The 14,163-nt window shown below is 39.4% G+C and overlaps 1 protein-coding gene across 2 annotated transcripts in view; it reads left to right on the top strand.

Moving 5' to 3' along the window:
- KNG1 (kininogen 1) overlaps nt 1-12,016 on the top strand; it is a 28,237-nt gene extending 16,221 nt beyond the window's left edge. For both annotated transcript variants that reach the window (XM_006869743.1, XM_006869742.1), the window contains 6 exons: nt 587-671; nt 1,478-1,647; nt 8,383-8,490; nt 8,604-8,690; nt 9,917-9,994; nt 11,936-12,016. In XM_006869743.1, coding sequence (XP_006869805.1) covers nt 587-671; nt 1,478-1,647; nt 8,383-8,490; nt 8,604-8,690; nt 9,917-9,994; nt 11,936-12,016 — 609 coding nt within the window. The remainder of the gene's footprint in view (nt 1-586; nt 672-1,477; nt 1,648-8,382; nt 8,491-8,603; nt 8,691-9,916; nt 9,995-11,935) is intronic.
- The last annotated feature ends 2,147 nt before the right edge of the window (nt 12,017-14,163 follow it).

Here is a 14,163-nt window from a genome sequence, read left to right as displayed (position 1 = left end):
ACAGCACCTCACCAGGATTCCTTGGAAATCCTATGGGTGCCGTTCTACTCTGTCCTGTAGCGTTGTTAGGAGTCAGAAAGGACTTGACAGTAATGGGTTTATTAAAACTTTAAAATAAATCTTTATCGTTAAAGTCTCCTCTGGCCTTAATTATTTTTATCCATTTAGTCTGAATATCCATAAAGATCAAAAAGAAAAAAGATGAAAGGAGATTATAGATTTCTAATTGTATATAGTTTTCCCATCACATTTCTTTCTATACATTTCCAGTCATATATCTAATATTTTATATTTCGATTCCAAGCCTTACAGACAATATCTTTTTTAAAAATTAAAGCTATTATTACCAGTCTTATGTTTTTGTTACCTTGAATTTTTCTTCACACAATATTAATAGCACTCTGGTATCTTTTTATGGTTCATAATCACTTTATAGAGGTCTGCCTGTCTTTTATTTTTAAGCTTTCTTTCTTTTCTCTTATGCAATGATTTGGAAAGTACATATATATTTTTAATCTTACTAGTTGTTTGTTTTTAAAGCTTCTCAAAAACATTGTTTCATCATGTGCTTATTTTTAAAAACTAGGATACCGGTCAATGTACAGATTCTGTGAACATGAATATTCAGGAAATAATTACTTCCGTTGAGCAGAAGTGTGACGTCTATCCAGGTACCCATACATGCTTGTCTCTGATAGCTGGCTAGGTCTCTTTTATGTGAATTGTGTTTTGCCTGCCATGGTACATCACAAAGTGTATATAACCTAAGACCTTCCAGTGAACATGTCCATCGATAGTACTCCTCGAGTGACCATAAAGGAATATGGTAACAAAGGGAAATATGTTTTCTCTGGGCAAAGCTGGCCTCAGAGTGCAATGCCAGCTGGCCATCCTGTGTGAAGATGTGTCTCAGTCAGAAGCTATAATTTGGGAGACCTGTACCTCATTTTCAAGCACTCAGAATAAAATCTTTTCAACTAAAACATCCCACCCCCCGTATATGATAATGAGGGGCAGGAGGAGATAGTTTGAGTTTATGGCCAAGTCAGTATTTCTTATAACAAGAATTGGCTTGTCTCCTATTTGGAAGATAGTCGTGTATGTTGTACATTGAGAAGCATTCCTGACACTGGCTGCTCATCAGGGCCATAGGGCTTAGACTATTCCCCATATTAGAAAGTCAGTCCTCTAAGTTAAACATTGCTCTGTACACATTTCCACCCCAAATGCAAATACTCAGAAGTGTGGCAGGACTGAGTCCCTAACAGCTTCCACCTGAACACCATTTCCTAACCCCACTGGGCTCTGAGGACAGGAGGAAAGAGGAAACAGGAAGGCAGAGGTCAGCCAGACAACCATCTCCCACTCGTTAGTTTTCCCTCTAAAATCAGGGAAGCTGTGGTATGTACAGGAGCTGTGCTAGGCTATGCTGCTCTGTCAATACACACACTAACTTCAAATCTGAATCTTTTAACAGCTGAATTTGCACTGCCACCTTCCAGCAATTGCCGTGGATGCCCCAGGGAGATAAGTGTCAACAGCCCTGAGCTGCAGGAGGCTTTAAATCATTCCATCACAAAGCTTAATGAGGAGCATAACGGAATGTTCTATTTCAAGATTGAGCGTGTGAAAAAAGCAACAGCACAGGTGTGTACATCACATTACTAAATAGAGATACTGTTCTGAGCAATTGCTGACTTAGTTTGCCACGGGTCTAGGCTCAATATTGATAGACAGCAAGCCGTATTCCTTTCCGGTCACTAGTGGAGTAGTCTTGATGGACATGTTCACTGGAAGGTCTGTAGGTTACATACAGTTTGTGACGTACCAGGGGAGGCAAAACACAATTGAATTCCAAGTCCCACCCTCACAGCATACTTGATATGGGATCTTAAGCAGGTCATTTAAAACATTCTCAGAAGTTTCTGTTTGTAGAGGAACAAACAAGATAATGTGTGTGAAATCCCTTTTCAACCTCTAAGATGCTATATAAATACTGTTGTTGTTGTTGGGTGCCATTGAGTTGGTTCTGACTAACTGTGACCCCATTTACAACAGAACAAAACACTGCCCAGTCCTATGCCATCCTCACAATTGTTGTTATGTCTGAGCCCTTGGTTGTAACCACTGTATGAATCCATTTCATGGGGGTCTTCCTCTTTTTCTCTGACCCTCTACTTTACCAAGCATCATGTCCTTCTCCAGGAACTGGTCCCTCCTAATAACATATCCAAAGTTGGTGATAAGAAGTCTCACTACCCTTGCTTCCAAGGAGCATTTTGGACTCCTGGTGTGGCACTGTAGGATCAATACTGGACTGTGAACCATAAGTTTGGCAGTTCAAACCTACCAACTGCTCCCTGGGTCACTGTGAGTCAGAACTGACTTGACGGCACTTAACAACAAGAAGGACCATTCTGCCTATATTTCTCCTGAGACAAATTTGTTCATTCTTCTGGTAGTCCATGGTATAATATCTAATATTCTTCACCAATACCATAATTTAAAGATATCAATCGTTCTTCATTCTTCCTTATTGTCCAGCTGTCATATCACATGAGGTGATTAAAAATGCCATGGCTTGGGTCAAGCACAATTTAGTGACATTTTTGCTTTTTAAACGCTAACAGCTATTACATACTGTTGTTAAGTGCTATTGAGTCAGTTCTGGCTCCTAACAACCCTGTATAGGATTTCTGAGGAGCAACTGGAAGGTTTGACCCTACCTCACACACCCCTCAACCTTATGGTTAGCAGTCTACTATGGCTCTGTGGGTTAATGCGTTGGACTGCAAAGTCGTTTAAACCGCAAGGTCAGTGGTTCAAGCTCACCAGTCACTCCTCAGAAACCCTATACAGGATCACTATAAGCCGGAGCCAACTCAGTGGTAATTAGCAACAACAATGTATCTTATAGTTCCATACCAGGACTTCTACTTAGTATAATTCAGAGTTAGGTAAAGCAAGATTCAGTCTTTGCTGTTTCAGACTTATTTCTTATTATATTATCCCCTAATACCTTTAGTTGTTGTTGTTGCTGTTTTAGTGCCCTTGAATTGGGTTTCTGAGGAGGGGCTGGTGGATTTGAACCTCTGAACTTGCAACTCAAACCGGCCTTGTGCTTCAGTGCTCATTCTATTGTGTCACACCAGGACTCCATACATCTTGGGCTGAACCACTCTAATTAGTCTATCATTGAACCTGACTCTCTTCATATTTTCTTACCCCCATATCATTTCTCCCACTGTTTCTTCTGCTTGGGTGCCCTCCCCGCCTTTAAATGTTCCTATAAGCTCAGGGGGTTCCAAGAAGCCCCTGAAATGTTATGCTTAATAATTTGTTAAAAGTACAGAACTCACTGAAAGCTGTCATACTCATGGTAATAGTTTATTATAGTAAAAGGATAATTCAGAGACTTATGGGTCCAAGTGAGCTTCCAGTTGACACTTCCTAGTGAAGTCACTGATAGCATTGAACTCCCAGCAACACTGTGTGGTGATTGTTGTTGTTTAGTGCCATCGAGTTGGTTCCACCTCATAGAGATACTTTGTGTGGCACCAAGTCTTAGGCAAGCTTCCCTGGCTGCCAATAGTCCACGCATATTGTGTGGCAATAGGCTTGTCTTTCCTTTTGCCCTGCTGTAATGACATAGGATAAACACTCGCCCGCAAGGTTGGTTTAAACCGCAAGGTCAGTGGTTCAAATTCACCAGGTGCCCCTCAGAAACACTATACAGGGTCGCTATGAGTCAGAACCAACTCGACGGCACTTAACAATATCCCACCCTTAGGAGGCCTGAAATGACACACTGGGATAAAGCACTGGACCATAGGAATCCCTATGCAGGGTCACTATGACTCTGTAAGTGACTTATCCTGGTGTGGCACTGTAGGATAAGCACTTAACCTCAAGGTCAGGTTGAACAGCACTTTATAGCAACAACAACATCCCACCTTTAATCCTGTTATTGATTTATCAGATCAAACCACTTCATGAAGGATCATCACGTAACTACCAAACCACCTAGAATCATGTCCAAGCCAAGCTGACATGTATTTTGAGGGGACATAATTCAATTATGATAGGACTCCATCACTTTGACATAGCTGACTGTCTGTGTGGTCAAGCTGACCTTGGTCAAGCTGACCTAAAGCCTCCACTGTAAATCAGTACTATTGTTATTCAGTGTGGCTCAAAGCCTCCAGCTAAATAAACACACTGCTATTGGTCAGGACATTCCAAGCAAGTATTGATTACCTCCTAGTAGCTTAGTGGTTAAAAGTTGGTTACAAGTTGGGCTGCTAACCTCAAAGATGAGGTTTTCTATTCCCATAAAGATTTACAGTCTCAGACACCCTATGCAGGGTCGCTATGAATCAGAACAGACTCCATGGTATAGCACCACCACCCCAAGACAAAGGTCAGACTCTCTCTGGGCAAGGTTAATTCTTTGCCACAAAGTGCCTTCTACAAATTTATCTTTATTTCTACACCATATCAATAGAGAATAACTACTTACCTGATCTAAGGCTCAGAGAACCCAGTTCTACTATAGCAGCGATCACTTACTTTTGGGTGACCCCAGGAAGTGATTCAAATTCAGCCTTTGTGATTCCAGCTGCAAAATGAGTGGCCATAGTACAAGAACCCAAATCCCTAGTCTATAATCCATGTATTCAAAGGCAGCCTCCTATTCTAGAGCTTTAAAATTTACTTCCCCACATACAAGAACAGCATTCCAAATAGCAAGCCAACATGATCTTTATCATCTTATGGAATTTTTTTAAACTTCCTAAAAATTTTTGTACCAACTGTGCTGTCTAGTGTTTTATCCCACAGTACCACACCAGGACTCACTCCATAGCACTACACTTGTTGTTGTTGTTGTTAAGTGCCATCGAGTCGGTTCCGACCCATAGCGACCCTGTAACAGGGTTTCCAAGGGTGTAAATCTTTACGGGAGTAGAAAGCCTTATCTTTCTCCCGCGGAGCGGCTGGTAGTTTTGAACCGCTGACCTTATGGTTCACAGCCCGATTCGTAACCACTACGCTACCAGAGCTCCTTATAGCACCACACTAGGGGGCTAGATAAAGTAGAAATAGCCCAGAACTCCTCCCTGTATCGCAAGGCAGAGGCTGCTGTTGTAGAGAGAACCATTCATTCTCAACCATGAGTATTTCTCTTAGCAGTCACAGTACTCCCTGTAAATGAACTAATCAACGTGCTTGTACACTTGGTTATACAAGTAAGGGAAGGATGCCAAGGAAGCACCCATAGGTAGTGTTGTGAATTGAAGGGAATTGATAGTCTTTCAGTTGCTAAATCATTCTGAAATATTGGCAGAATTTCAAACATAAATTTAAAAGATGAATCTTTACTGAATTTAGGATTTTAAGAGAGAACTTTGGCTTCTCAGACAAAGTCTCTCGAAACAATATTGGCAAAAGCAGCCAATTTACTGGAAATCAACTTACCAAAGGACAAGCCCAATTTCCAAATGCCCCATTTGCTGAATTGCTGAAAATTGATTTTATTGTGTTGGTATTGTTGGCTTTGCCAATCTCATTTGGAAGACTATCCATAACAAATTGGTTTCACATTTCAGATGCATAAATCTCCCATTTTCACATGCAAATGACTGCAATTGTGTTAATATGCAGTTACCTTTGTCTTGCCCTTTGCCTTCTTTTCTGTCGCCTTTGCTGTCTATTGCTGCCCTGACTTGGCTCTGGTGGATAATGTCAAGGATCTGTGTACACAGTCAGGAATTGTTTTTTGTTTTTGTTTTTTTAGACAAAGTAAGTCCTAGAAGGGAGTCCTGGTGTGGCGATGTAATTGATAAGCACTGCACTGTAAAGTCAGTTGGTGTGGAGCTGTAGGATAAGCATTCGATTGCTAACAGCAAGGTTGGCCCTTTGAATCTACCAACCGCTCTTTGGAAATCCTAAGCAGCAAGGGTGGGGAAACTTTTAATCTGCCAAGGATCATTTGGATATTTTTAACATCATTTGTGGGCTATATAAAATTATCAACTTGAAAATTAGCCTGCTATAGTTGACCAAACATTTAATTAACTCACCCCTAATGTCCTGGTGTGGCGCTGTGGGTTAATGCGCCAGACTGCAAAGCTGTTTGAATTGCAAGGTCGGTGGTTCAAGCTTACCAGCTGCTCCTCAGAAACCATATACAGGGTTGCTATGGGTCAGAATCGACTCAACGGCACTTAACAACAACAATGTGATGGAGTTCTGGTGTGGTGCTGTGGGTTAATGTGTTGGACTGCAAGGTTGGCTTGAACCACAAGGTCAGTGGTTCAAAATCACAGCTTCTCCTTGGAAACCCTATATGAGTCTCTATGAGTCAACACCAACTGGACAGCACTTAATAACAATAACAATTTGATGGCTGGAACTACGGTTGCCTTGGCAGGGCCAGACCAAATGTGTCATTGTGTGGCTCCCTAGGATAAGCACTCGACCTGAAAATCAGTTTGAACTTCAAGGTTGGCAGTTCAAACTCACCAAACACCCCTCAGAAACCCTAAACAAGGTCGCTATGAGTCGGAAGCCACTCGATGGCACTAAACAACAACTTTATCACCAGCGAGCAAGACATTCACTGCCCCTGCCAAACCCGGCCACTATGAGTCAGAATCGACTCGACAGCACGTTAACAGCAACAACAGTGATTATATTTTCTACTTTAAAACTAAAACTTGGACAAGGTTAAGTTGAGTTTAACCCAGAAGACTTCTGGTAAAAATGAGTCTTGATGATGATGATGGTGTGGATGCCAGGTTGAGGCCACCAAATGGAAGGTATTATTGGGTTTACTTCTCTTTTTTTGGACAGTGAATAGAGGTTGGGCATTAGCTATGATGCTTTCAGATGTTGTCAACTTTCTTAAGAAACAGTATATTGATCAACTTTAATGTCAGAAAGAAAGATTGGATTAAGGTGTTCTCTGAAATGAGCAAGACAGGTTTATGATCACCAACATACAGGGGGCTTAAAAAGTTCATGGAAAAATGGACTTAGGGATAATGGAAAATTTCCCCAAACTTTTTGAGGTCCCCTCACAGAGATTTAAAAACACTTTTGGAGCCTTCCTCCCCAACTTCCACATACATGTGAATTTTAAAATGGTATTTCTTAAATTTTACTTAAAAATTTAACCATACTTTAACCATCCAACAAAACAGTACCAAAGCAGGTAGAGAAGGAATTTAGTTCTTCCTATGACTCATTTTTTTTTCTCCCACCCACCTCTTACCACACCATTTTCCATCCCATTAATAACATATGAGATAAAGAAGACTATAGTTTCCTTTTATAAAATTAAAATAACCTTATTACCCTGCAATTTCCCTTTTTCAATAATGACCATCCCTCCAGGTCAATAAACATAAATCTCTTGCATTATTTTAAATAAATAGTTGCATAAAACCCCTATCGCCTTAGAGGACAGGATGGCCAAACTCCTTAGATGGCCAAACTTCGTCTCTCATACTTCAGACATATTGTCAGGAGCGACCTGTCTCTAGAGGATATTGTGTTTGGTAAGGTGAAGGGTCAGAGAAAAATAGGATGACCCTACCTAGCAAGATGGATTGGCAAAGTGGCAGTATCAATGGTCTCAAACGTGGTAACAATTGTGAGGTTGGCCCAGGACTGGGCAGTGTTTTGTTCTGTTGTGCCTAGGGTGGCCATGGGTCGGTGACGACTCAATGGCACCTAACAACAACAACAACCAGACCTACACATATAACTATAAATCTTAGAACTAAGTAATGAATAATTTGGTTGAGAAATTGAGTCACGATTATTTATGAAAGATAACAATGTATAATGATTATAATTGTTACTAGAGATTAAAAGTTTTTAATACAAAAAAATTAAAATAAAATAAAGAGAAGCTAGAAAACCCAAATGATTTTCCTCATTATATTATTTACCCCATATAATTTCACTCACAAGACTGACTGGAGATTTGGCAGGACAAAGCATGTTTAAAGAAAATGTTTACTTCTTCTTGCTTCTCTTAGGTTGATTACATTGCAACTTGAGACCTTGAAATATTTAGTGAATTCTTCAGTTGTTGAACAATAAAACTAAAAAAAAAAAAAAAATTAAATTAAAATTATCACCTGCTTTTATTTTTTCCTTAATATTATCACATTTAGGGAACAAAATGAGATCCAAAATCAGCCAGAGAGTTTAGACATGTATACAACTTGGAAATGTTATTGTCAAACATTTATACTTTTTTCATATAACTTTCATGTAGTCAAATTCCTACTTAAAAATCATGTACTAAAAAAAAGATACCATTTTTTATTATATCAATATTAAGCACCAATTGTGTGCTAATTAATCTTCCAGGTGGTGGCTGGAACCAAATACTCTATTGAGTTCATAGCCAGTGAAACGACATGTTCCAAGGGAAGTAATGAAGAGTTGACTCATAGTTGTCCAACCAAGGAAACTGGAGTGAGTACTAATGAAACTGTCTTGTTCCTTAGAACTCGATTTTAAAGAATCATTGGTTTAAGTACCTCATAGACAACATTATTTTCTCTTTCGGCTTCCATTTTCTTGGATAGAAAGTTCTAGAATGTAATGCTGAAGTTTATGTGGTACCTTGGGAGAACAAAGCTGACACAACTGTCCACTGCCAATCACTGGTAACGGTATGATTCTTATTACTGTCTATTGGGGTTTGATTTTGCTCATTCTGAAAATTGTATTTTGGGGTTGTAAATTAACCTTTTATGAAAGGAATTGGGGTCAACTATCTTTTAAAAGTGGGAAGAAATATCCTATTTCTGTACTGATTTTGCCATGTGTAATATATATATATATATTACATTCATGAGAAAAAAAGAAGAGGCAAACTGCATTAAAGGATGTGGACCTGTGAATTATTTCTACTTGTATTTTTACTATTAGTGAAATGTTATGCTTGGAGCAGTCGGGTCCAGGAGGCCAGACTCTGCTAATGATCAGCATTACGGTAGAAGACAATGGACTCTGATATGATCTAGATTTGAATTGAGCTCCATTACTTATATTGGCCATGAAACCCTGAACAAATTACATGAGCTTCATTTTTGTTAGGTGTAAAATAGAATAATAGCATCCATCTCAAAAAGTTATAATGATGACTAATATGTGTGAATCCCTTAGTACAGTGTCTGGTACAGAGGAAGACTCCATATATATTTATGGAGTCTTGACGTGGCACTATGGGCTAATGCGCTGAATTGCAAAGTCAGTGTGAACCACAAGGTCAGCGGTTCAAGCTCACCAGCTGCTCCTTGGAAACCCTACACAGGGTCACTATGGGTCAGAAATGACTTGGTGGCCCTTAACAACAAACAACAGTATATGTATAATCTTATAGTCTAACACAAATTGTATACAAAGACTGCATTTCAAGCTTGTGAACATGCTTTAATGTGCTTAAGATCAACCAATTCATTGTGGCTATAGACACCCTGTCTGTAAAATTTCTCAGGGCCTTTTTTGTTACAAGTAGTATGAGTCAGCTAATAAACAGTGTGCCATGGACTTACAAAACCACAGGCTGTAAGAAGGTAACCTAGAAATTTTGTAGTTCAACTACCTATTCTGTTTTGTTTGGGTTTTTCCCAGATGAAGAAAAAAATCTCTTCAGATTATTGTAGAGTATTATTAAAAACAATAATCAATGTCTCCAAATTTAAAAATTAATCAGGTGAGGAATGCATATTGTTTATTTCCATCCTTCCTGGAATATTAATATAATATTAAAACGTAGCAAAAACCTGTTCCATTGCAAACCAAGATAGCATTGTCAGATCTCATTCAGTCACTTCCCTCTTCATTGATAGTGTGGTTTTCACTGTAATGAATTCATCTTAATATTTCCTGTTAGGACTCATTGAGGAAAAGGCCTCCAGGGTTTTCACCTTTCCGATCATTGAAAGAAGAGGAAACAGGAGAAATAACAACTGTAAGTCCACCTCACACTTCCATGGCACCTGTACAAGATGAAATGCGGGATCCAGGAAAAGAACAAGGACCCACTTGTGGGTGTGACTGGGGTCATGCAAAGCAAATAAAGCATGGCGTTGCCCATGGCAGTAAACATGAGCATGACCAAGGCCATGGGCATCACAGGGGACATGGCTTTGGCCATGGACACCAACATCAACATGGCCTTGGTCATGGACATCATCGGGAACTTGATTATGGTCTTGAACACCAAAGGGGGCATGGCCATCAGAAGGGACGTCGCCTAGCCCATGGACATAGACATGAGCATGGACATGGCCTTGGAAAACATAAAAGTAAAGGCAAACACAATGGAAAGCACAATGGTTGGAGAACAGAGTGTTTGGCAAGCTCTTCTGAAGACAGTCCAACATCTTCTGCACAGACACAAGAGACGACAGAAGTTCCAACACCCATCCCTTCCCTAGGTCAGCCACGTGTAGCAGTTACCTTTTCTGGCTTTCAGGACTCAGATCTCTTTGCAACTGTGATGCCTAATACATCACCAACTCTTGCAGAGAATGATGATGACTGGATCCCAAATGTCCAGCTAGAACCCAGTAGCCTTCCATTTAAAATCCAGGTATCTGATTTTCCAGAAACAACCTCCCCCAAGTGTCCTGGACGCCCCTGGAAGCCAGTTAACCGGATGAATCCAACCGTTGAAGTGAAAGAATTTCATGATTTTGATCTCTCTGATGCTCTTTTTTAACTTATGAAACCATGAGTATTTTCTTAACCCTTTATCATCCCTTCTCCCCATGTCCAGACACAAATATCCTTTTAAAATATACCATTAAATGTCACACAGCCCACAGTGAAGTGGTGAGACTTCCCAATGAAGTCTGTCAGTCTCTATGGACTATATAAAACTGGGTGCAGAATTCTAAATACATTCTGAGTCTTCCTCACAAGGTTTCTATGCTAGCACAGAAAATGGATCAACTAATTTGTCTCATGGCCTACTGTTATTTTTTGATACCAAATGTGTACCTTAAAACCTACATCATCCATTTTCATATATTCTTCACATTTTGAATAACCAGTCCCTGATCCCTGAAAACACATGAAAATAAGGGGAGTAAAGAACTACTTATTGAAAGGGAAAAAACAAAAATTTTCATACATCAAAGAGGGATAGCAAGAAAGAGAGAAGAGAAAATAAAGAAGAAAGTAGTAAATTAATTAACTTTCAGTTTCCTAAATGGGCTACTGATTTCAAATAGTCACTCTCATTTGACAAAACTGTTCTGATATTTTCTTTTCTGGATGTTTCTCATAAGTCAATAAGTTCTGTTTACTCATTAATTACTCCTTCAACAGAACTTTCAAATAGGAATGATTTGCTTGTAGTTGCCAGGGCCAGATTGAGTCATCTTTAGATTTAAGAAAATTGGGGCTTAGTGATAAAAGAAGGAAAGCAGAGAACATAACATAAAACTTGCTAAGGAATCTTTTTTACTGTTGCCAAGATAACATCATGGGAGGGGATGCAAACATTATTCAGTAATTTTGTAAAACAGCTCCACTCTAGCCTCACTCTATAATTGAATTGCCTTTTTGCTGCCACATTGAAGACCATTGACTTTTGCAAAAGAGAATAATATGATTGCTTCCATTGTGCTGTGATACACTGGAAGTATATATTTGATAGCCCTTTCTGTAGTTGTGGCTAGAGAAAGAAGACATGGGTTTAAACAGCTGCATTTGCCTTTGGATATATGTCACAGTTACTTCAATTTTATTTGAAGTCTCTATGTTTTATGCCATTTCAATTATTATCTGTACTTTTAAATAAAGAACCAGTAACAACAGGAAAAAGCTTTGCCTCATTAACAAGTAGCTTCATTGTTTTTATTGAACGACAATATCAAATTAATGAAGTTTTACTTACTTACAGAGGCAACTAAGGCCTTGCAAGTACAAGGGCCGACCCCCGAAGGCAGGGGCAGAGCCAGCAGCTAAGCGTGAGGTCTCTTGAGCAGTGGCAGAAGCTTCACATCTGGCACTAAAGTCCCAACGGCCTGTGTCAGCAGCCCTGATTGGAACAACAAGAAGATGGGATAGAATTTAAGTAGAGAAGAATGCCATTATTATCCTTCTGTTCCTGAGTGAAATAAAGTTCAGTTTTGATGTTAATTTACAGTGGGCTCCTCCTTATAGCCATGTCCATCCTGCAGCAAATTCAAGCTGTCTTGAGAGTCAGTACTCTGGCTCTGCCACTGGGCTCAGTTCCTGGCCCAAGCCTGGAGCCCTCTCTGAGCAAGGCAGAAATCTCTTAGACAGGCTTTCCTACCCCAACATGCTAAATGGTTACTTGTAGCCATTGATCGAGTCAATTTTGACTCATGATGAGTCCCTGTGTTACAAAGTGTTGTTGTTGTGTGCTGTGGAGTCAGTTCCGATGCATAGAGACCCTGTACAGGGTTTCCGAGGCTATAAATCTTTACGGGAGCAGAAAGCCTCATCTTTCTCCTACGGAACAAGCTGGTAGTTTCGAACTGCTGACCCTGAGGTTAGCAACTCGATTCATAACCGCTTCGTGTTAGAAAGTAGGGTTGCTCCATAGACTTTCTTGGCTAGAATATTACCAATGCGATCACCAGGACTTTCTCCCACAGTGCCACTTAGAGAGTTCAAACTATCAACCTTTAGGTTAGCAGAAGATCAAACAATTTGTGTTATCTAGGGACCTTCTAAATCACAGTTAAAAAAAAGAAAATAGAAACTAATGCATCAACTCAATTCCAAATGAAAGTGATTTTATAGGACATTGTACAATTGTCCCTTATAAGAGATTGCACAATTGTCCCTTTCTCCCATATCTTTTAATTAGTAGCCAAGCACTTTAACCACAGAGGTTCCTTAAATCAAGATCTGTTTTTGTAATGTGACATCGAGTCACTTTCAACCATCACCCTTCAGGTTAGCAATTCAGTGCTTATTCCACAGCACCACACCAGGAATTCGAGGCTTAGTGAGCCATATTTCTACCAGCAACATAAACACTCTTTTTGAGCTTTCTCTTCTTCCCGTTTGGTCTGCATTATCGGACCAAACTATGAGTAATTTGTCTTATTTATTATTGCTTTTTATAATCCAGGTAGCTTTTTATAATTCAAAAAGAAAAAAAAAAAAAGCTTCTTTGTTCATATGCTGTCTACCAGATCCTAACTATCATCTCAAAAGAGGTTAAACAAAACAATGAAAATCAGAAATGGTGTTTCTGATCTGGGGACAAGGAAAAGAGAAACCCCAATAGAATAAAAAATAATAGAGTATACAAAGCTTCTGTAATAAAAACATGTACCTAATGTCTTTCAATCATTTATTATGCTAGAAAAAAATCAATGTGTGTGCTTGCATAATGGAATCCTCACACCACTCAGAGGTCCCCATGCTCATCTTTCTTTTGCAATGAAGAAATAGTCACATTTTTATCTGTGCTTTAAATAAAGACTCCTACCCAAGGTCACACAGTGAGTTTGGCATTCAAATTTACCCTTTCCATTTGAACTCCATTACATCAGGTTTTCATGAGACTATGATCATCAAAACTGACATTAAAAAAAAAAACACACCAAAATAAATTCCAATTCTGAGATTACCAATAGCTCAAAACAAAATCCTTATTAGGTATCTAATTGTGGCTGGTGCTGTTCTTGGTATAGTTCAGGGTAAACTATTAACTGAATCAGGTTGACTGGCTTTGATTGATTGTCATATGCCTCACATTAAGTCCTGAAGAAAAGAGAAATAGATTTTAAAAGATATAGATCCTTTCTCTCAAAGAGCTTACAACCACATTGGGAAGTGAAGACTAAAGCATAGGAAGCAGAAACTCAATTCAAACCATGAACACTTGTGGAGCAACAAGCTGACCTGGTCAATGGAACAGGTAGATGTTGAAGAGGTTAGGCCAAGGGACTGACTCAGAAAGGTAGAATGAAACCAAGTTGAGATTTGAGATTGAAGCAGGCAGTAGGAGTCCTTAAGTGGTGAAATCAATCAACACACACTCTACTGCTAACTGAAAGCTTGGCAGTTTGAGTCCACCAAGAAAAGAAGAAAGGCTTGGAGTCTACTTCTCAAATCTCAGCTATAGAAAATGCTACAGAGCACAGTTCT

The sequence above is a fragment of the Chrysochloris asiatica genome, unplaced genomic scaffold, assembly GCF_000296735.1.
Source record: "Chrysochloris asiatica unplaced genomic scaffold, ChrAsi1.0 scaffold00135, whole genome shotgun sequence".
Taxonomy (NCBI): domain Eukaryota; kingdom Metazoa; phylum Chordata; class Mammalia; order Afrosoricida; family Chrysochloridae; genus Chrysochloris; species Chrysochloris asiatica.
Note: the sequence above shows the minus strand (reverse complement) of the source record. Positions and strands in the feature narration are given on the sequence as shown.